The following is a 24,884-nucleotide window of genomic DNA, read 5'->3' on the forward strand; positions in this document are numbered from 1 at the left end:
GAATCAAAATATTTTGATTTTTTTTTTTATAAATTTGAAAAAATAAAAATTAAAAAAATTAAGAAAATATTTCAAAATAATTTTTTTATCATCAAAGGAATTTTATCTGAGATGTGTTATCAAAATGTTTAAATAATGTAAATGGTTGTAAATTGTAAACTCTAGGTGTACAGGTGTGTATTTTTTAGTCATTCTGGAATGTTGTGGTTGTTGTTTTTATTTCGAAATAAAAAAAACAATAAATTTTTATTGTTCTTTTTTTCTGTGCAAATGTATTTGTAATTATATCTGGGTCGTGATATGAGAAAAAAAAACAAACACTACAAATATTCGCACTCAAAGTTAATGGAATGAAATACGAAGGTGTGTGTAGATGTCACCCATTATTGTCATTAAGAACAAAACAGAACTTTAGCTGTAGATATAGATGAGAGCAAAACAAACAAATTATTTGTTTAAAGCAAATATATATTTTAAATACTATACGGTATATTTTAAATATAGGAATATTCATTGTGTAGTTCTTCCATAATATAATGCCTTTTTGAGGTCTTCTATATATATAGAAGAACTTCTTCTTAAGACCCCCTTCTGTAGATCAACTATAGATAGAAAATCTTTTGTAGATATTCTATAGATAGGCGAACTTCTGTAGATATTCTAAAGATGTTCGACCTTCTGTAGTACTTCTACAGAATTTCGACCTTCTATAGGTACTCAATAGATAAAAGACCTTCTATAGGACTTCAATAGATATAAGACCTTCTATATGCCTTTAATATATAGACGATCTTTTATAGGTCTCCAACAGATAGGAGACCTTCTATAGCTCTTCAATTGATAGAAAACCTTCTGTAGACTTTCCTGTCTCAAGTCTTCTATATTTATATCTACATCTCTTCTATTTATAGATTATAATTGCAGATCTTTATTGGTGGATGGTCTTATATAGCAAGACGATTCTCTTCTCATATTAAAAAAAAAAAACAATATTTCAGACCTTATTCTGCTTTGAAGATTTTCTTTAACTCTCCTCTAGTTAACTTCCTTATTCCTCAAATCGATTTGCCTAGTAGTTGTTAAACTTTAAATAACAATAACATAATTTATTCAATTACAACATTATGCTACTCGTAGGAAGTTTTGCGCATCTACTCATATTATATTAACAACAAGAATAATAAAAAAATAATAAATAAATAAAAAACACAGTTGTGTAATAACAATAAAAATTAATAAATCTCAATTGAGGCAATCAAACACTTTAGCCTATCATCGTGATAAAGTATAGCCGCGGGTTGTCTACCATCAACAATGGATAAGATTTTCCAACCCTCTGTAAATGGAATTAAGAGAATATCTTTTTGTATGTGTTATTGGATCTCATTACTATGCTTATCTTTTTCAACATAGACAAGAAGAGAAGCTATGCTTCGAAGACACATGAATGTGGTCAGTACACCCTAAGCTTGCTAGCTATAATAAAATAAAATATTTTTTATAAAGTCAAAGGTCATTGGCTTTTAATGCACTGAAAATTTCAATTGTTGAGATGATCTCTCACTCTTTGGTTCTCTATTTGTCTGTCTCAGTTATTTTTCGGTCTCTGGGTCAACGAAAAAATTTTCGAAACTTTCAACATCACAACAAAGAAATATGACATCATTCGGAAACGCAATTTGTAATGAAGACAATGTGACACACAAATGGGTGTAGGTCATGAAAATGACCAGTGACATACACAATCATTTTCAAATTGCTATTAGTCAAGCAATTTTTAGTACGATTAGAATTGGAATGAAAGAAAAACAAATGAGGGGTACTCATCATCATTTTCTGGGATTTTCGAAAGCATTGATTTTTGAATTGATTTTTCGACAATTTTTGTAAATAAATAAAAAACCAGAGAGCGGAGCAATATAGTCGGACAGGGCCGACCATACGTTACCCTACACATCTATTACGGAAATCAAACTTTCTGTGAATTTTTATTCCGAGCCTGGCAATATTTTAAGGATAAATAAAATAATAATTTTTGAAGAAATAACAAAGCGAGGATTTAGAAATATTTAATTGAGGCATAAACTAAGCGTAGTTTATTTAAAAAATATTTTTGTAGAATTACAAAATTGTGGATAAACAAATTTTAGAATAATTTTCACCGTGGGTTGTGTTGTGATATTCGGTTTATAATTGTGGCCTATAGATCGACTCAAAAAAAAAAAAACACACACACACACACAAAAAAAAGTTTTTGAAGCTAGAATCTTGAAATTATTATCTGATCATCTTGATCCAAATGTGACAGATAAGGCTGGGTTTTTGGAAATTCGTACTAGAACGGTAAGAAACTTACTAAAATATACTAAATGTGATACTATTTGATGTACCAAAGGGTTTTTGGAAATTCGAACTATAATTATCCGAAAAGTACGAAAATTTACTAAATTTGATACAATTCTGTAGCATTTTTCACGGATACGGTAAAAACTTGAAATTTGAAGTGTGAATTAAGGTTGAAAAGTAGGGTCCATTTAAGGAGATGGTTTAGTACTCATGTGTACGAAAAATACTGTATGGTACTATATTTGGTACAAATTTAATTTGGAGATACAAATCGAGCTGGAATCCTGGAATTTGAAATTAAAATTACCGTCGGAGTGTAGAATTGGGATATGAGCGTAGTTTTGGAAATTTGTTACTTATGTGTACGAAAAGTACTAAATCATACTATAATCGGTACAGTTTGGATTTGGGTGATCCTAAAGAGCGGGAACAATGAAATTTGGAGTCAGGATCACTGTTGGGGTGTGGTATTGGGGTCAGGATTCAGGTAAACCGAAAAAGTTGGAATCCTGAAACATGGATTTAGGATCACTATGGGGGTGTAGGTTTGTGGTAAGAAGGAGGCTTTATTAGTACTACTGTGTACTAAATTTGGTACAATTTTAATTGTGAGTGAAACGATAGAGTTGGAATCCTGAAACATAGATTTAGGATCAGTGTGGGCGGTAGGATTGGGGTATGTAGAATGTTTTGGAAATTTGTACTACTGTGTACTAAATTTGGTACAATTTGAATTGTGAGTGAACTAATAGAGTTTAAATCCTGAAAAATGGATTTAGGATCACTGTGGGTGTGTTGGTTTGGGTTAAGTTGGATGTTTTTGAACTTCGTACTACTGTGAACTAAATTTGGTACAATTTGTATTGTGGGTGAACCGAGATAGTTTGAATCCTGAAACTTAGATTTAGGATCACTGTGAGGGTGTTGGTTTGGGTTAAGTAGGAAATTTTGGAAATTCGTACTACTGTGTACAAAATTTGGTACAATTTGAGTTGTGGGTGAACCGATAGAATTGGAATCCTGAAACTTATATTTTGGATCACTGTGGTCGTGTAGGTTTGGGGTAAGTAAGAGGTTTTGGAAATTCAAACTACTGTGTACTAAATTTGGTACAATTTGAATTGTGGGGTGTGGTATTGGGGTCAGGATTCAGGTAAACCGAAAAAGTTGGAATCCTGAAACATGGATTTAGGATCACTATGGGGGTGTAGGTTTGTGGTAAGAAGGAGGCTTTATTAGTACTACTGTGTACTAAATTTGGTACAATTTTAATTGTGAGTGAAACGATAGAGTTGGAATCCTGAAACATAGATTTAGGACACACAGGATTGGGGTATGTAGAATGTTTTGGAAATTTGTACTACTGTGTACTAAATTTGGTACAATTTGAATTGTGAGTATATAGAGTTTAAATCCTGAAAAATGGATTTAGGATATATGGGTGTGTTGGTTTGGGTTAAGTTGGATGTTTTTGAACTTCGTACTACTGTGAACTAAATTTGGTACAATTTGTATTGTGGGTGAACCGAGATAGTTTGAATCCTGAAACTTAGATTTAGGATCACTGTGAGGGTGTTGGTTTGGGTTAAGTAGGAAATTTTGGAAATTCGTACTACTGTGTACAAAATTTGGAGTTGGAATATGGAGTTGGAATCCTGAAACTTGGATTTAGAATCACTGTCGGGGTATAGGTTTAATCAAATCATAAAATTTGATACTAAATGGTACTCAAATTTATTTATATATATTTATATATATAATTATATATATATTATTTATATATATAAACGGTGAAATTTTTAAATATCTATTTTCGATAACAATAATTGTATATTCACTTTGTTTAAAATGTTTTACATTATAATACATTTTCAATAAAAAAAAATATTATTGTGGTTATAAAACAATCCATGAATGTGTTATATATTGTTTCGGAATTTTTTTATGAATTTAACAATTCATATTCATTCATAAATCTGAGAAACTATAAGTCCAGCATTCAAAACTATAATTTATGTAAATTCCGTTTCATCCAATATTTATCGCATTTATATTAAAACATACGTAAATGCTCACGTCCACAATATATTACATATTATTATTAAACAATGGCAATGTTGGACAGACAGACAGACATACATACATTAAAACCGAAAATATGACTCATTAATGGCCACTTTGATTTCCTTTTGTTTATTACTGGCTGACTGGAAGAGAAACGTCCACATTCATATGCTGAATATCTTTTGAGGTATGGATCGTTCAGTGAATGGGTTGGTTGTGTGTTTGGATGTGAAATCATTTTTTTTATTGTCTGTGAACAACAAGGAATTCCATAGAAATGATATAACTTGATTTTGATTGTATTTTTTTTTATAAATGACATGGAAAGTTTTATTTTTTGAATTATTATTGGATAATGGATAGGACAGGCATAGACTGGATTTTTTTTTATAAATAGACAAGGTTTGATTGCTCTATATGTTATGGGACAGGCTTCAATAAACGAAATCTATTCTGCGATAGCCGCCTTGTGGAAATCAATAAGTCCAATATAATTTACAGCGTAATTTTATTTCGGAAGTTTTATTATGGGAATTTAGACATAAATTCGTGTTGTTATAAAATATGCGAAATTTTTGTTTTCTTCCACGCCCACAAAATATTTTTTTGCTACGGCTTGTCATTTGAGAAATTCTATTACGTTTTTTCTAAATATTGATAGACAAACCTAACGTTCATTCATCTTTTCATTTCTAAAGGTGTCATCTGCTATTTTTACTTTGATATTTTTGTTGTTGTTGTTTTTCTTGTTGTGTGTGGGCTTACCAATCAGATTTACCGCTTAAAAATTCTACCAAAAAGGAAATGAAAAAATTATTGATTGAAATAGCAAATATCAATAAATATGTTCATTATAGACGTCTAACTAGAATTAAATAAATTTATACAGTGAGTGTCAAAATTAAGTACAAAGTTTATTCAAACAGTAAAAGACTTGGGATTTTTTCAAGTTAAAAAGACAGACTTAAAAATAATTTTAGGCATACAATAGTTATATGGGTGATGTTTTAAACAATATCAGAGATTTAGGCGTTGTTTTTTGAAACATTAAAAAATATGAGGGCCAGGGCTAATATGCCAATTATTTTTACATTTTATTTTAAGGGAAATAAAAGTTTTTTTAAGGAATAAGCTTTAGGCGCTGATTTTTAAATATTTCTGTCAGGGAATATTAAAGCTTGAATGTTTAAATATTTGTTAGTCTGGGTTTAAACATGCAACTTTCCTAAGCAACTCTGCTGAGTTCTTAGAAGTTAGAGGTATAAAAAGTGACAAGGGGGAAGAAATTCAAAGAGAATCGAAGAGAGCAGCAACAGAGTTGCTTAAAAAAGTTGCATGTATAAACCCAGACTTATCGAGTAAAATGAAAGTTTTTGATTCCAATGTTTTTAAAAATTTTTAAGGGATATAACAGCTTTAAGTTCGAATGTATGTAAAACTTTAGACAATGATCTTTTAAGGAAATGTGTTTTTATAGATTAAGCTTTAGGCTAAGATTAAACTAATATTTTACAAACGGAATATAAAAGCTTTGGGCGTGAATCTTTTTTCATAAATTATTTTTTAAGTAATGTCAAAGTTTTAGGCCTGGATTAAATTAATATTTTTTAAAAGGAATATCGGAGATTCTATAAAGCTTTTTTATATTTTCTGGAATATTTAATCCTGGCTTTTTATAGAAGTAGAAGTTTAATTTTTTCGATGAGCTGTAAGCGTGGATTTTATACTTTTTACGAATATCTAAGCTTGAAGAAATATTTATAAATTTTTTAAGTATCATTTTTTACAAAATTTTTAGAAATATCAAATCTTGAAGAAGCTCGCACGTTGTGTGCCAATAAAGACGGCCCCACGTTGGGCGCCAATGAAGAAACTCGAAACAACAAGATTTACAAGATTAGCTTTTTACTCCGTGTTTAGGAATTGCTTTCAGCTTATGATCTGAGTCCATCAACATGGGCAAGCGTGGGTAATGATCTTAAGCCTTCAGTGTTCGCTAAACAAATTAGAGTCGGGGGTCCGGACTCGGAGTGTAGCTGATTTGATTGAAATTAGATTGAGCTTAGGTACTACTTATGAGAAGCGTAGTATTGGTTGTGCAATAATGAAGTCATATCAGTGATGTAGTTTTTGGTACTTTTTACAAAATATTTACATAGTTAACCGTTAATTTCAAATGTTTAAAACAGAGTTGCATGTAAATCATAAAATCAATAAAATGTTTTTACACTAAAAAATAAAGTACATAATTAGAATTCAGATAAAAATAATTCAAAATAGAGATGCTACGTCTCAATCTTCATTTTTTCTTAAACATCTTTCAAGGTGCTTCGGTATGATTTTTTCTTAACCCTTTGAGCCCCGAATTTTTTTCCGCAATCTTAGAACAAATTTCTGTTCACAGATTTAAAGCAACTATCCTAAATAGGATATGCACAAAATTTGGCATCGATATATCCTTGCATTCGGGAGATACAGTACATTCTTTCGGAAAATTTAATTTCCAATATCAAGAAAACCAAATGCAAATCAAATCCAAATCAGAAAAATCATTTTAAATTATCCTCTATATTAAATTTTACAAGAATCAAAAATAATTCTGAGGGTAGAATTTGTACAATTTGAATACGAAGCGATTTAAATAATTTGGACTGTATACACAAATTAGTACTGTACACAATTTTACCTTCTTCTGTATATTAAAAAAGCTCATAACATTACCAAAATTTTGAATATTTTTGATTTTTCTTTTGATATGTGTCGTCCATAATCAGGTATTGACATATGAAGTCCAAATAATATATATCTACTAGCTGCATATAAAATATAAGCTCTAAAACATTTTGTTGCCTGTGGGCAACATTGGGCCACAATGGGTTAAATATATTTTCAGAAAGCATTATGCGTGGATTTTTCCTAAATATTTTCTGGAGCTTTTCAAGAGCTTTAAGTTGGGATTAAATATTTAATTTTGATTTTCTATTATTTCTCCTATAAATTAATTTTTTAATTAAAATAATGGATTATTATTTTTTTTAATTTTTATTTTTTTTTCAAAGAATTTATTTTTGTTTTTCTGAGGATATCAAAGTTTTTGGTTTGGATATCTGATATCTTTAAGGATGCATTGTAGGTTTCGGATATGTCTTATGACTCCTTATTATTAAAAAAGACTACAATGTATTCTCCAACTATATCCACACTTGTTTATTTTAAAAAAATCGCGTTATAGTGATGTTTTCACTAATTTAAATGCGAATCTCAAAACTGCTGAGTATAAAGCGAAACTGATGTCTTATTTGGACAACTTTTGCAAAATCATATTGGTTTATTAACAAATAAATAAATAAATAAAATACCAAATATTTGTCATTGATAAACACTTCTTTCATAACACATCGTCCAATATAAATCCATACATACATACACACAATACTTTTTTCGACTTTTTTATTGTACGTAAATTCGAATCTGTATGTTCATGGCGGTAGTTGTCGTTGTTTTTGTTTTTATCAGTAATTTATATGAGTCATTGGATTTATTTTGACGAATTATTTGCGATGTCCACAAGTATATATGTATGTCTGAATGTCTGTATGTAGCCCCATTTCTTTATACATACGTACACATGTCGGCTGTCTACACAGTTGTATTTGTCTGGCTGTCTGTTCGTTTGTATATCTGGTTTCTTTTGTTGATAGTTTTTAATCAATTTCATATTTTTTGTTGTTGTTGTTGTGATATCCTCCTCCCCACTATATAGGAAAAAGGGTGATGAGCGTAAAAGAGAGTTATTGCTGATCAATGTTATATGAGAGCTTTTTTTTTATTAATTTTTAAGAGAAATTTAATGTTAAAATGAGAGTTTTCTGTTGGCAGATCAAGTGCATTTGTGTATAGGAAATAAATGCATTTCATTTATATTGAATCCCCACAATATTGGTGTGTGAGTAGGTATCTGTGTGAGGGAGAAATATGAAAGAGGGAGAAATATTTCCTGGCACAATTATATTATTATTTTTGTATGTGTGAGATAATTCTTCTTCGGCAAAACAAAAGGAATTTTAGGTCGTTTGCAATGTTAACCCCATACAGTGTTTGGAAACAGAACAAATCGAAGAGAGATATAAACTTATAATCCCAGAAAGGAATATACAGAATTAATTATTCAAAAACTCCAAAATGTTGTGACATATAAAATATATGCTAAAAAATGGTTGACAGTTCTTGAAAACATACAAACAAATCTATTTATTTCTCTTTATATTTGCAATACAATAACTTTGAATGTGTGTCTCCCAATGTATATATACAATAAACATCATTTTAAAATACATAAAATATATATTTTTTCGCATTTAAAATATAAAGAGACGACCAAGTGTGGTACCCCTACCACAACAACAAAATATAAGAACAACAACAATTATTTTACACCATGTTCTTATCTTATCAATATTTGATATCTATAGGCAACACTTGGCATATCCGTCTTAATTAATGCTTTTTGGCAGGGATGGGAAAGTTCATTTTTCAGAAGAATATCTTAGAATCAAAAAAAGAGAAATTACGTACATATATTAATATATATATATATACAGTGGTGGCCACAGAATTAAAACATTTACTGTGGTAAACATTTTTTGATCAGCCCTCGATTCGTTTGAAGTATTTTTGAAAATTTTTTAATTCAGAACACTTCGATATACTGCACTTAAGAGATTTAGTGTGGAAATGGAAAATTATTTCATGCAATTTTTCCATAAATAACGGTTTTTATGAAAATACATCGACTTTGAAGTGGCCATATAATTAAAACATTGTGTAATTTTTTACTTTACTGCATTTTTTTTTAAATATTTTTTAAAAAAGCTCTTTAATTTAGTTAAATTATGTAAAGAAGCACCGATAAAATCATTTACTGATAAAAATTTTTGAAAAAATCTGTAAAATCTATCAAAATCGCCAACATTTTGTACAGTACACCTAACATTCAGAAAATCACCTTTATTATAGAAAATAAAGGTTTGAAATTGCACCAGAAATTATAGAATTAGTAAAAAACAATAAATAATTCTCAAAATAAATAAATATTTGAAATAAAAACTCAAAAAATGGGAATTAACCTAAAGGAACGATTCAATTTCAATAGCCTTTACTGAAGAAGGCCGGAATATTTTTGCAGTATGGCAGAAAATATCGATTGATATTGGTATTTATTATATCAAATCGATTGTTCAATATACAGAATATATTTAATCAAAAAATTTATCAGTCACAACAGAACGAACAGAGATCAACACCTATGTTGACGAGAAAACGTTTCTGGTACACATATATATATATATATATATATTGACCCTTCAAATCTATTGAACATGACAATATTTTTCCAAAATAATATTTTTTGGAGAGATTTTAATGCCCATTTAATCTATTTTAGCCTAAAAGAAAGAAAAATTTTACAATTTGACAAATATTTAAAGTCTTGTGTTGAGCATCAAAAATGCTGCTGTGTGGCGGAATATTTTACACGTCAACATATGCATTGATCTCTGTTCTTTCTGTTGTTACTGGTATATTTTTTGATAAAATATATTTGTACTTCGAACAATCGATTTGATGTAATAAATGCCAATATCAATCGATATTTCCTCACATACTGCAAAAATATTCCGGCCTTCTTCAATAAAGGCTATTGAAATTGAATCGTTCCTTTAGGTTAATTCCCATTTTTTAAGTTTTTATTTCAAATATTTATTTATTTTGAGAATTATTTATTGTTTTTTACTAATTCTAGCAATTTCTGGTGCATTCGGACCTTTATTTTCTATAATAAGGGTTATTTTCTGAATGTAAGGTGTACTGTACAAATTTTTGGCAATTTGATAGATTTTACAGATTTTTTTCAAAAATTTTTATCAGTAAATGATTTTATCGGTGCTTAGTTTACATAATTTAACTAAATTAAAGAGCTTTTTTAAAAAATATTAAAAAAAAATGCAGTAAAGTAAAAAATTACACAATGTTTTAATTATATGGCCACTTCAAAGTCGATGTATTTTCATAAAAACCGTTATTTATGGAAAAATTGCATGAAATAATTTTCCATTTCCACACTAAATCTCTTAAGTGCAGTATATCGAAGTGTTCTGAATTAAAAAATTTTCAAAAATACTTCAAACGAATCGAGGGCTGATCAAAAAATGTTTACCACAGTAAATGTTTTAATTCTGTGGCCACCACTGTATATATATATATATATATATATATTATTTGAATGAACTTCCTCAGAATCTGTCTATTTATTTGAATATTATTAACATATACAGTTATTTTCAAAGATATATTATTTTTACATACATCTGATATTCCTTTCTAGAACTGATGAAAATTATAAACTTTTTTGAGAATAATATTTTGAAATTTTATATAGATTTGAGTAAACCATACGTAATTTCCAATGGTTTTGGGTGGGTATCCGACGTTTCTTACGTATGTATTATACGTCGGAAATGTCACTGTTTCTGACGGACTATCTTTGGATGCATCCGAATTTAACCAAACTTTGTCCAATATTATATTTTTACCAAGGTACTAATGGACCGATAAGCCCTATATTCATACAATATAAACATGAATATGGGGCTTATCCGTCCACTCCGTCTAGCACCTCCCAAAAACGGGTCAATATTTTGAAAACTTGCTAATTTTATATGAAGCGAACAGAATCTAATATCATTAAAACGTTGCCAATTGTTACTAACCTACATAAACCTAACATACTAACTTACTAAACCTATATAAATTTCGAAGATGGAACCCATCGGTCCCCTTCCTCTGATACCGCTCCACAATGTGTCTTAATGTTGAACATTTTTAATTCCAATATCAAGAAAAGGAACTGTTCGATTTGACCCAAACGTTACATATTAATATTTAAATTAAAAAGAATGTAGGTTCTGAATTTCTCATAAAATTTACACATCGGTTCCCTCCGATGTAATATTTTTTTCATCAAAAGTAGATGAAATCCGAAGATTAGGTCTAAAGAGTAAATTTTTGTAAATGTTCGATATAAGTATATGTCTAGACAAAGTCTCCAGCTGGACCCCTGTTTGGATTTAAATTGTTCTAGTCATATTTTCTAACTTAGGATGATGTAATTTTCTAGTTGTAGATAGGAATACCTCTTATATGATTTAATTGATTTATTTTTAGAAGCTTGTGCAGAAAATATTTCAAAAATATTTCTCTAGAAGATTTCTTATCCTTAGAAGTCTTTCGATAGGATTCTAGCTGTCGAAACATAAGGATTTAATGACTGAGAATTTAATGATTGTTGAGTTCGTATCCCACATCCCAAGGCCGACAATCTGCTGAATTTCAGTTCAATTTTATTGCTGTTTTATTTGGATGTTATATTTTTCAACTTCGAAAGATATTTCACTAGAAGATTTTTTATTCTTTGAAGTCTTTCGATAGGATTCTAGCTGTTGAAACATAAGGATTTAATGATTGTTGAGTTCGTATCCCATATCCCAAGACCGACAAATCTGCTGAATTTCACTTCATTTTTATTGCTGTTGGATGTCTTATTTTTCAACTTCGATACTCGGCTTTTTTTAATTTCAGAACAACGTGAAACTTCAAAATTTTATATTGTTAGTCTCAGACCAGTTCATGGATTATACTAAGTACATATATCCATAAAAGCAGTTATATTGAAAACATTTATTATTGGTATAAAATTTTGGAATGGTATAAATCTAGAATTATTCGCATTCGTTGACCCAATTAACATACAAAATTCCTTTTTTTATACCTTCAAGTAATTCCTAGCTTCCATCCCTGAAATTTGATATTCATTGTACACCCTCTCCCATTCTAGCCTTATTTCAAAGATCTACTCTTTTAAATGAGAATAGAAAAATTAGTTAACAATTTGTTATTGTTTTTTAACGTATCTTTCGCCGAAGTACGAATATGTGCGGTAAACCCCAAAAAACAAACTCAAACAATAACTTGCACAAAAAATACGAAATTGAAATTGTTTAGTGTTTTGTTTATAACAAATTGAAATAGAAGTCATTATATACTCTTGTGTTTTTAGTGCTATTATTTTCTTTTTTGTTAATAATTTACATTTAATTGTTAATTAAAATAATAACAAACAACTAAAATTATATATAAAACGTGAATAATTTTATTTACATTGTAAATATGTATTAATTATTATCTTAGCCCGGGTGTGTCATTTATCAGTAGTTGGATAATACAACAACAATTTAGTTTTTTTTATTTTTTAATTAATTCTATAATTTAAATGGATAATAATAATGAACCGAATAAAAAAATTGTTGAAAATAAGGTGAGCATTGAAAAAAAAAATAATTATAAAACCGTACACACAGCTACATACATTTGACATACATACATCAATTGAAAAGAAACGCAATTAATTTGTTATTTTGTTTTAATAAGATAACAAATTTGATGACAAATCGATTAAAATAGAGGTGTTTGGTTTATTTGTCCCCGAATAACAGTTGTATTTTTTAAAAAGCTGACCTCCATAGATTTCCCCAATATCATCAACAACACCTTGAGTTGTTTAGCTACTTCATTCCATCATTTCCACCTGCACCAACAAGTCTATATATTGCACAATCCATAAATGCTAAAATAATCTGTGGCCCAATGTCCATTAATAACAAACAAAAATTGAAAATAAAATTTCCATAATTGTATGAAAGTGGAGTCATATCATATAATGATTTAAAAAAAAACGCTTTAAAGTGCTCTAGACAATTTGATCTATAACATTATGCATACATACTGAATATTAAGGTGTGTCGTGAATTTGTTTATAAATACAAATCAAATGAAAATAATTGGAATTGAAAGAAATATTTATAGTTGGTAGAAAAATATATGTCAATATATGTCTAACAAAATGTGTGGTAGATCTACATAAAAAAATGTGCTTCAAACAAAGGAGGGCCTTGTATTTAAAAATCTATATCTATAGAAGGCCTATAGAAAATCTTTCTTTCTTTCATTAGCAGATTTTATTTATAAAAAAACTTATATCTACAGTGACCATTAGAAGATATGGGTCATTAATTATAGAAGATCCTTAGAAGGTATGGACTAAAAATCTGTAGAAGATTTTTTGAATTCCTTATATGTGTAGAAAAATCATATTTTTCTATCCAGATATAATCTGTACGAAAAATCTTCTTCTTGGCAGAATAAATACCCAAGAAGAAGCCCGCTTACACTTTGGTAGGTATGTTATTGGACTTTCTCTTTCCAAAATGTGATTGGGGTTAAAGGATTTCGCAATCAAGACATCTTTGATGTTTTTTAGTATCGGAGTCGGATATAATTTTTCTGGATAACGGTTAATTAAAAAACATTCTTTGTGTCAAATCAAAAACAAAAAACCTAAAAACCAAAACCCGAGTCTTATTCGGCCAATATCTGTCACCTCAGCCCATTGTGTAAAAGAAATAGGTCTGCTACAACAACAACACAACCCCATAAGTCATTTTTTAGACATTTTGACGAGGAATATGAATAGCAAAAATTTTCTGCAAATAAGTCTTTATTACTCGGAGAACCCTTAATAAAAAATTACAGCATTTTTCGTTTGAAAAATGGTGCTTGGACCTTCAAAATTGTAAGAAACAAGCACATAAGATATTTTATGCTCTGAGAATCTGAATTGCCAAATTGCGGCCAGGGCCATCAATGGCCATTATGTGAGAGTTTTTCAAAATAAATTTATACAAATTTTCAGTAAGGTGGACTTTTATCCTCTGAAATCTCGTATTACTTATTAGAGCCACTTAGCTAGGAAAATAAGAGAGCTATGCCAAAATATAACCCTTTATTAAAAATATTTTGCAATGAGGTATTTATGGCTTGGACATTTAAAATTTCTTTTATATAGGACATAGTCACGAAAGGTATTTTATCTTCAGGAGGTATTTAATCTTCTGAGAATCCAAATATTGCGTTCACTTCAGTTGGAAAATGCGGGCAGGGAGTTTTTCAAAATATACCCATTTATTTAAAAAAAAAATGCAGGGAGGTCCTTTATTCTCTGAGAATCCGAAATACCATGTTACAGCCATTTCGGTAAGAAAAACACAGTCGGATCGGATTTCGGATTTCTTACATGGAGGTAAAGTCGCAACATGGAATTATATTGACATTTTGGTAAGGAGCATAAAAATACCTAACATAAGGGTGAATATTAAAAGGGATACATGTCGAAACATTTCAAAATTTGAGTTGGTTGGGAGTTGGAGTTGCTTGGAAGATGAGAAGATGCGTTTCTTTTACAAAAAATCATACAAAGCACGAAAAAACTATGGATTAGTTCCACATTTTGGAATACATATTATATTATTATTTTCTAAATATTTTTACAACCACCCTAATGTATATATTTTAGTAATCTAAATATTAATTGAATAGTTAAGTCCTCACATATAAGGTATGATTGTTATTCGAATGTTGAAAGCAATCAAATTTTAATGTTTTCAAACAATTTATGGTTGCAAAATGACGCAATTTGTTTACCCAATTGATATAAGTGGCCCTGGACTATATTGGGTCGAGTAATTATCGACATAAAATGAGCATCAAAGCTGCAATAAAGAAACTATTGCCGTTTATATCCTTTCCTTTGTATGACATCTAAATTCATAATTCTAAAAATTGTCCCCAATATTATTATTATTATAACGATATCGTTTTTTCAAAATTAATTTAATTTATTGTATACCAACTGAACTAATTTGTTATTCTTTAAACAAATTGATAACATTTATTTATACACCATTACTTGAGTACCTTTTTGTATTGCAAATTAATCATTGTTTGATTTTCTTTGTTTTTTTTTTCATTCCAGGAATCCATATCATTGGCACATGATCTCTCAGATAAACCCTTACCACCATCACCCTTCATAAAAACAACAATTGAGGGTGGCAAAGTATCCGATCGTTTGGGTAAATTAAAATCCTCTTCAGAAAGTTGGAAGACACGCGTGGGTAAGTACAAATGTCTAACAACCATTTCGAATCTCTTCTAATTTCTCCAACTTAACATTTCAGAACAATCGGATGCCTCCAAATTCACTGTCGCTGGTCGACTCCAAAAGAAAGCACAATCACCGGTCGAATTACAATTTGAACGTTCAGCAAATGCGGCGGCTAAAAAATGTCCCCTACATATCATACGCAGTGCCAATCAACCTCTATTGGGTTTGGCCAAAAGTCCTTCAATGATGACTTCGGGTAGTGCTCGTGTACCCGGTGTTGGTCATCATTTAGTTCAGCGTAGCCTTAGTATTAATGAAGGAAATGTAATTGCCGAACGTAGTTCATCCAGCAATTCGGATAGTGATAATGACAAAGATGGCAAAGAGAAGCGAAGCAACATGACAATTGGTGTTAGTTCTAGTCAGGGTATGACTGGGACCGGAGGAGCACGTGTTGCCATACCCAAATTGGATGATGAAGAAACATTTGAGAAATTCTTTGCTTCGAAGAAATCACCCACAACACCGGTCACGCCAGAAGAGGAGGGAATTAATATTGAAGATTTCGATCATATTAAATCGACACAAAGGTAAATAAAGGTGGATACAAAAAGGATATAAAAAATCGGTGTGAGACGATAATCAGGACCTAGAACAAAATGGGAATTCTTGTCCTATGAGAACCCAAAATGTGAAATTGGTTGGAAAAAATTTTTGCTCGGAATTAAAAGTATCTAAAATCGGTCAGACTTAGGCCTATTTTGAAAACTGCAATCAGAAATGTGTAATTATTATCTCTACGGTTGAAAATGTGGCTAGGATCATAGCCTTCTGGGCGGATCCTTTATGAAGGGATATGTTGAAACCTATCTTCCGACTAGTACCTTCAAAATTCCGATGGCTCTTATAAAGGACTTGAATTTTAGACCTGCACACTTCAGATGAAAATAGTAGCTAATGCAAAAAACTATGCCGGCCTATGAGGGCTACGTCAAAATATATAAAATAATCACGAAGAGTTTTTTATTCACTGAGATATACCAGAATGCCAATTTACAACCACTTCTGTTGAAAAAAGCTAGGACCTTCAATATAATGAAAATGGTGCGGGACCTTTATATGAGAGCTATATTAAAATATGCAACTACGAATTGAATATTTACCGTGAGGAATCTTTTTGTTCTCTCAGAATTCGAAATGTCAAATTACTGCCACTTCGGTTGGAAACTAGGTCGTGGGTTGTATTAAAAATCTGCAGAGTTAACGGTTGACATTTTTTAGGTAGAAATTGTTTTATTGTGGTTTTTTTAGTTGCCAATCTACTTTATTTTAAATTTAATCGCATCCTCTTTTCCCTCTTCCTGCAGATTGGCTGTCAAACGTAACATACAACTGCCCAAAGGACGCCGAGCTGCCCGCAATCCTCTACGTAATTTGGCCTCACGCACAGATCTCTCCTCCGAATATACTGAAGTAAAATCCGGCATAGCTGAAAGGGAAATGCGCCGAATTCGTGCTGAATCATGTAAGTTTGAAACAAAGTAAGCCGTTTTATTAAATCCTCTCTTAATTCAAATTCCCTCTAAATTTCAGATGGTGGTAGGGTTAATTTAGCCGCTGAAGCAATTGCCGGTTTAGCATCTGTTGAAGATTTCAAATCGGTTTCATTGAAATCTTCCTCATTGCCACTGGTACAAATGTGGGTACCCTATAAACCGGTTATGTTGCTGCATGTCAAAGGTCGCACACATGTACAAACACGCCTCGTTGAACCATCATATCTCTCCCTGAATCGTGGTGATTGTTTCATTTTAATAAATGGTCCCAATTTATACCGTTACGTTGGCTCCTATGCCAATATCATTGAAATATCACGCAGCAAGAAGATCTGTGCCTACATCGTGGAAAATAAAGATATGGGCTGTACAGCCACCTCCGAGGTCATACTCACCGATGGTAAATTCATGAACGAACATCATTGGAAGAAATTCTGGGACATTTTGGGTAAACCCGAGGCCTATATTATTCCCGACAGTGGTCATGCCGATGAAGATGACTTGTTCGAAGCCAGCCTGATTGAGACGAATAAAGTTTACGAATTCCAGGATGATTCCTTGGTGCCATATGAAAAATATTGGGGCTGCATACCCAAGGTGGAAATGTTGGATACCAAAAAGGTGTTGGTATTCGACTTCGGTTCTGAAATGTACATATGGAATGGTAAGAATGCACCATCAGACTCTAAGAGAGCTGCCCTCAAATTGGCCCAGGAGCATTATGAAGACGCCATGGTGGATTATTCCAAATGCTATGTAAATCCCATGCAGTATGCCTCGATTGTGGGAGCTCGTGACAATTACAGTTTCCCCAAACGTTGTGAGAAGCGTGGTGATTGGTGTATTTTGGGTAAAATTACACAAAACATGGAAACTGCGTTGTTCAAGGAGAAATTTGCTGACTGGCCGGAGGTGGAGAGAGGAGATTTGGAAAAAGACTATTTGGTGAACAGTGTGAATTCTGTAAAACCCTTAGATGGCAATGCCCTCTTCAAGGGCAACCCCTATGAAGAACCCAATCTCATTTTGGAACAGGCCAATTTGGGCCGTGGCAACTTTTACTATGACACCAATAGCATGCGTCACTTCGAAATCATTTCCAAATCCTGTGACAAATGGCAAATCAATGAATTCAATTTCGATAAAGTGGACCAGGAAAGTTATGGCCACTTTTATACAGCTGAAAGTTACATTGTCAAATGGATCTATCAAATCAATGTTACCGTTCGAGAACTTTCCGGACGTATTTCAAATCGTAGTACTGTCGGCCGAGATCGTTGTGTCTACTTCACATGGCAAGGTAGTGAAGCATCAGCCAACGAAAAAGGTGCTGCTGCCCTGCTCACCGTAGAATTGGACAAGGAAAAGGGTGCCCAAATGCGTGTAGCCCAGGGCGATGAAACCACCGTGTTTATACGCCTGTTTGGTGTAATGTGTCAGCACAAGGGACGCCGGGAAGAAAGTTTGTCTCGTCGCAGCCAATGGCGTCTCTATCAAGTAATCGGCAATGATCCCGAAGAGACTCTACTCAAAGAAGTTGATTGTCATGGCAAACAGTTGCGCTCTCGTGCTTCCATGCTCCTGATTCACGGTGAAAAGGGTATTATTTATGTATGGCATGGTTGCCAATCTGCTGCCCATACTCGTGATGTGTGCCTTAAGGCTGCCGAAAAACTGAAAGACTTGAAACCCAAAGATTTATTTGAATGCGATAGTGTAGTCATTGAAGTAATGGAGGAAACCAAAGAACTTCAAGATTTCAAAGAAAGTCTCAATGGCGACTTTACACAACCAGCCCGATTATATGGTAGTCTTTGTGATGAGAAGTCGAAAGGGTTTAACTACACGCCACGTCTCTTCCATTTCTCAAGTACTCAGGGCGGGGTATTCAGTGCCACCGAAATACAGTCGCCCTTGAGATGTAAAGATCTTATAACGCCATATCCCTTCAGTCAAGCACAATTGTATAATGCCCGACAGCCGACTATTTTTATGTTGGATGATGGTGATTCGTTGTGGCTTTGGATGGGCTGGTGGCCATTGGAGGATATTAAAAGTAAGTTATTAATTTATTTTCTTGGTGAATTATATTTATTGTTTGAATTTGTTGCAGTAAATACTGATGAACGCAGCAGCCCCACAAATGAAAATCGTGCTGGTGTCAATCGTTGGATTTCCGAGCGTCGAGCTGCTCTAGAAACGGCTGTATCATATTGGAAAGCGAAATTTGGTATGTTTTAAATTAAGTTGAATAAACAGACATTTGCGGACAATGTCAGGATTGAAATTTGTATATTATTTTTTTATTGAAGGACATCGATTTAAAAGATAAGCAATGTCTATGTGATGCATAAGCTTGGGGGTTTTACGAACTATTTTCAACGAATTATAGTTCTAATTTTTTTAAGAATTTAGAAATAGTCAAGCGTGGATTTCTTAAGAATATTTACTTTAAAAACTATCACAACAACAAGCTAGGATGTTAAATGACTATTTTTTGAGTTAATGTCGGAACTAAAAACGTGGATATTTTTAAAATACATTTCCATTATTTTTCGAATTAATATCAGACCGTTAAAGGTGGATTTTAAGGCATTCTGGTGTTGAGGTGTGAATTATTAAGAATATATTTCGAAGTAGCATGAATCTACAATTGTGGATATTTTTGGAATATTTTTCAATTTAATAACAAATCTTCAACCGTCACTCTTTGAATGTTTTGAATTAATATATTTTTCGAAGGAAAGTTATATGTTAGGAATATTTAAAGGACTAAGAGGTCTAAAAACATAGGCTTTTTACGATATTTTCGTTACGTGGATTTTTGTATGATAATTTATCACATTTGTTTTACATACCTTCTAACAAACCTGATTTTAATTTTTTCCAGGTGAAAACAATGAAAAACAATTCCATGGCATTAAAGGTTATGTCGTGTGGGCAGGTTTGGAGCCAATTGCATTCAAGGCTTTATTCCCCGAGTGGAGTGATAGAGATGATATTAAGGATATTAATTTACAAGTAAGTAATAACAACAAATACTCGTAGCACAAAGTTTTTAAAAAAAAAAAAAACCTTTTCTTTGCTTCAGGATGGTCGCACCGATGAACCCCTACCCATAGCCGATGTTTTGGAACAACTCTCACAAACCGAATATCCTTTAGAGGTGCTAAAAGCACGTCCCTTACCCGAAGGTGTTGATCCAACACGCTTGGAATTGTATTTGAATGCGGACGATTTTGGAAAAGCCTTGGGTCTGCAACGTAGTGAATTCGAACAAATGCCATTGTGGAAACAAACAAATCTTAAAAAAGAGCGGGGACTATTTTAAAACTCGCATGAAGACCCCCTAAAAACACTCGTTTTTTTAATAACTGATATACGAACAGCACAAGCTTATACACTCATATTAGTATATATACTTACACTTACATTTATCATATATCATGAATATTTGAATAATCACTACCCCCTGAGTTGGGGTACAACCAAACATAATCAGTCTTACAGAATTTTGATAACAATTTACAATAGAAATTTAAGTGAAACAAAATATAAGGCCTTAACACAAAATTTATAAAAAGCTAATACTAATACACAAGCTAATTTTTATATCTATATATATGAAAAATATCAACATAATAATGCGCTTTATTAACACACATACATCTATTTCAAAAAAAATACATTTTTGTGCAATGAAACAATTTTTGAAAGAAAACAAGCAATTGAAAACTTTTACATTTACTCATAAATATGTAACACTCATCGTTTACATTCATCATCAACGCTTTATTATGCTAATACACACACATACACATTCAATCAGTACATAAAACCTAAATTATCAGCATCATCATAAAATTATATTTTTTATTATAATTTGTAAATATTCTCTCTCCCTTTTTCCTCTACTCTGGAAATATATTTTTTAAGTTAAATCATATTATTGTCTTTATTTTGTGATTGTAATATTATTTTTGTTTAAGATTTTCAAAATTTTGTTTGAATAAAATATAAAAAAATTGTGTAGTTTATTTTTTATTAATTTGCATTTTTTGTTTTAGTACAATTTTTATTTTTTAGTTAATTAAATAAAAAAATACTAATGCTCCATATGGTTTCATTCATAATTAAGTTTCATTCATTTTAAGTTAATTATACCTGTAATAATTTTAAACTCGTACATACACAAAGTTTTAAAAATGTGTATGTATAATATTTTGTAATTGTATTTATCATTTAGGAATTTGTTATATTATGCAACAACAATATATATTATCATTTTTTTTTCAAATAAAATAAAATTTTTAAAATGTATATTCTATTTAAAAAATATGTGTTTATGCTTTTGAAAAAGGTTTTATATTGTATAACAAACACCCGTCATGGAGGATTTTTATTGAATACTAGCATATGCCCGCAACTTCGTTAGCGAATGTAGAAAATATTTAAACAAGTATTAACATATTATATTATTTTATATGTCAGAAAAAAACAATCCACACATTAATATAGACCATAAATGAAATATGAGCACCATTTAATAATTTGATGTCTAAAGGTTCACCCAAATCCAAATTTTCCATTTAGCACACATTATTTCCAACCATCCAACACCCCCATAATGATTCCAAATTCAAATTTCAGGATTCCAAATCTATTGTTTCACCCACAATTTAAATTGTACCAAATTTAGTACAAAGTAGTACGAATTTTCAAAACTTCCTACATACCCCAATCCTACACCCCGATAGTGATTCTAAATCCAAGTTTCAGGATTCCAACTCCATAGGTTCACCCACAGTTCAAATTGTACCAAATCTTGTACGCAGTAGTACCCAAAACTTCCTATATTCCCCAATCCGACACCAACGTCATCCTAAATCCAAGTTTCAAGATTCCAACTTTATCGGTTGATCCACAATTCGAATTGTACCAAATTTTTTACACAGTAGTACGAATTTCCAAAACTTCCTACTTAACCCAAACCAACACCCCCACAGCGATTCTAAATCCAAGTTTCAGGATTCCAACTCTATCGGTTCACCCACAACTTAAATATTTCAATCTTACACCTCCACAGTGATCCTGACTCAAATTTTCATGATTCTAGCTCTATTGGTTCACCTAAAATTCAAATTGTACCAAATTTAGTACCATTTAATACCCAATGTATAAATTTGTTAAACTGAATTCTGACCCTAATCCTACATCCATACAATGATCCTTCCTGCAAATTTCATTGTTCCAGCTCTATCGGTTCACCCAAATCCATATTGTACCAATTATAGTACGATTTAGTACTTTTCGTACACATATGTAAAAAAATTTCCAAAACTACGTACACATCCTAATCCTACACTCTGACGGGTATGTTACTTTCAATTTTCAGGATTCCAGCTCGATTTGTACCTTCAAATCAAATTTGTACCAAATATAGTACTTTCGTACAAATGAGTACACGCTTTCCAACTCTCCTCATATCGACCCTACTTCTCAATCTTAATCTGCATTCGAAATTTCAAGTTTTTAGCTCAATCCACTCACACGCTAGTTCGAAAAAACCCTTTGCTACATCTATTCTACACTCCATCGGTGACCCTTAATCCAAATTTCAAAGTTCTAGCTCTACTGGTTCGCCAAATACAAATATCACATTTAGTACTTTTTGTACCGTTCTAGTACAAATTTCCAAAACCCAGTCTTATCTGACACCTTTGGACCCTCACCCAAAATTTCAAGATTCTAGCTTCAGCCGTTTCGTCTGGGCGTTGATGAATCGTTAAATCAGTCAGTCAGTCACTTTTATTAGTAGAGATTAGTATAGGTTAGGTATAAGGCTGAGGGTAAAACAATTGAACAACAAAACTCTCGCATGCAATAAAATTAGGCTCAGTTGGTTTCAAAGTTGACTAAGTGATTGGCAATGCGTACATATTTTAATGAGATGCATGATGTGAAATCTAGATGTCGCCCATATACTTATAGACAGTGGATGCTACATCAAGAGTATGTTTGAAAACAGTTTGCTCACATTTTCTGCAGAATTTCAAGTATTTTAATGATCATATGCTCATTTTGCCATTCTGGCAGAAAACTGTTAAATATGGTCACATATAACCAATGATATATATTATTTTAGGTCTCGCTCATTTTAGGTATTTTCTGCCATTCCGATTTTATGTTAAATCCGATGTTGGGGTTTATAAAGCAAACTTTTCTGATACTTCTATACAGTTGATAAATTCTTTGATAGAAACATATACCTCATATAAAGCGAAATAAAATCTGTATATTATTCCGTAGACCTCCCCAAACCATAGGCTTATTTGATCCAAAAATTCTACAAAAACTGCTATGTCATTGTGATTCAAATTAAATAAGTAAAACCTCTGGCTTATCTAATTTTATGGTTTGGAACAAATGCATGTGGGCAATATTGCCAATTTTTTAACATAGCTGAAGCGGAGGTTCACCCCTTTATAACTCGGGAACTACTTAAGTATATGGTATAAAGTGAATAGTTTTGGGTTAATTGATCTGTCGTTGCAAACTGTTCATGATATTGACCTCCAAACTTTATTTTGGTGGAAGCTGTGTCTACTTTAATGTAAAAAAATGTGTAAAAACAGATTGAGGCGAACCAGTTTTTTATGTTCTATATCGATTTGTGACTAAGCCACTCATTGCACGGTCTTCGTGTCAAAATAAAACTGGAAGCCAACAAAATTGGGACTACGCCCCTTATGTATCATTATTCAAAATTTTAACTGCATCTACCTTTAAATGATGCTGACATTTTGAAGCTCGATTTTGAGTGTTTTTTTAATTTTACTTCTAGCTTTAATACGCAAACAGGAATTTCTAAAAATCGATTATATAATTTGATTATTTTGTGTATGTAGTATGCACAGCTTTGTAGCCAAATTTTTAGATCTGCTGAATGATATACCCGCGACGTTTTTTACGTTTCGGATGATATAAAATCTTCTTCGTGAAAATCCATCTACTAGAACGGCGGGAACTGGTCTTCCAAAAACACGAAATTTGGCAAAAAATGTTTTTGAAAATATCGCGGATTTATTTGCGTTTTCTGTGTATCATTTCCGCTTTAATAAATGACCTCATACGGATTTTGATCTTTTTCGAAAAGAGAACTTTAAAAACTTCAGCCGAAAGAGAGATGTACGCAATTTATCTCAAAAATAGATTTTGCTGGCACATCCATGGTTCTTAATGGACCACATTGAAATGGTATAGATCGATGTATTTTTTTAGGGTGCACACCGAAATCTGATGCGCGTTAATGGCATATCGAGTTTTCGGAAATTATTCGCGTTTTACGATTTTTTGGGTACTTCAATGTAACGTGTGGCACATCTTAGCCGTCAATTGAAATTTCGCAAAATATATATGGATTGGAAGATAAACTTCAGTACTTCCTTGAAACCGCATGCGCATCAAATGATTTTGAAAATTATGCGATTTACACGCAATTTAAAATGTATATTTTATAATATTATTTTATTTTAAGATTTATACCTATTTATAGAATTCTAAGATTTATCGGAAGGGTCTTGATATAATCCGCAAGGCGTATACTTATACACAAAAAGTGATTATTATTATATACGTCAATTTTTCGGCGAAATTCGGGTAAAATAGCAGAATAACCCCAACATTTTTTTCTGAAATTTCTTGTATACAATTAAAAAAAATAAATATGATGACATTATTTTTTCGAACCAAAAACAAATATTTTTCCTCGATATCTTGTTTTGTTGTCGCTGTGATTTAGAAACCGCTACACGGACTTGTGTGATTTTGATATCATTTGATTCATCATGGTGTTTAGATTA

At 31.6% G+C, this 24,884-nt stretch overlaps 1 protein-coding gene across 1 annotated transcript in view; it reads left to right on the top strand.

The window, feature by feature from the left end:
* Window positions 1-20,357, top strand: part of LOC133330569 (mucin-2) — a 254,746-nt gene extending 234,389 nt beyond the window's left edge. The window contains exons 14-20 of the mRNA XM_061539007.1: window positions 15,335-15,476; window positions 15,540-16,056; window positions 16,834-16,991; window positions 17,060-19,078; window positions 19,136-19,252; window positions 19,913-20,043; window positions 20,114-20,357. Of these exons, the coding sequence (XP_061394991.1) occupies window positions 15,335-15,476; window positions 15,540-16,056; window positions 16,834-16,991; window positions 17,060-19,078; window positions 19,136-19,252; window positions 19,913-20,043; window positions 20,114-20,353 (3,324 nt within the window). The 3' untranslated portion in view covers window positions 20,354-20,357. The remainder of the gene's footprint in view (window positions 1-15,334; window positions 15,477-15,539; window positions 16,057-16,833; window positions 16,992-17,059; window positions 19,079-19,135; window positions 19,253-19,912; window positions 20,044-20,113) is intronic.
* Window positions 20,358-24,884: the final 4,527 nt, after the last annotated feature.

The sequence above is a fragment of the Musca vetustissima genome, unplaced genomic scaffold (assembly GCF_032173495.1).
Source record: "Musca vetustissima isolate MV318-11 ecotype Yass unplaced genomic scaffold, APGP_CSIRO_Mvet_v1 utg23084, whole genome shotgun sequence".
Taxonomy (NCBI): Eukaryota; Metazoa; Arthropoda; class Insecta; order Diptera; family Muscidae; genus Musca; species Musca vetustissima.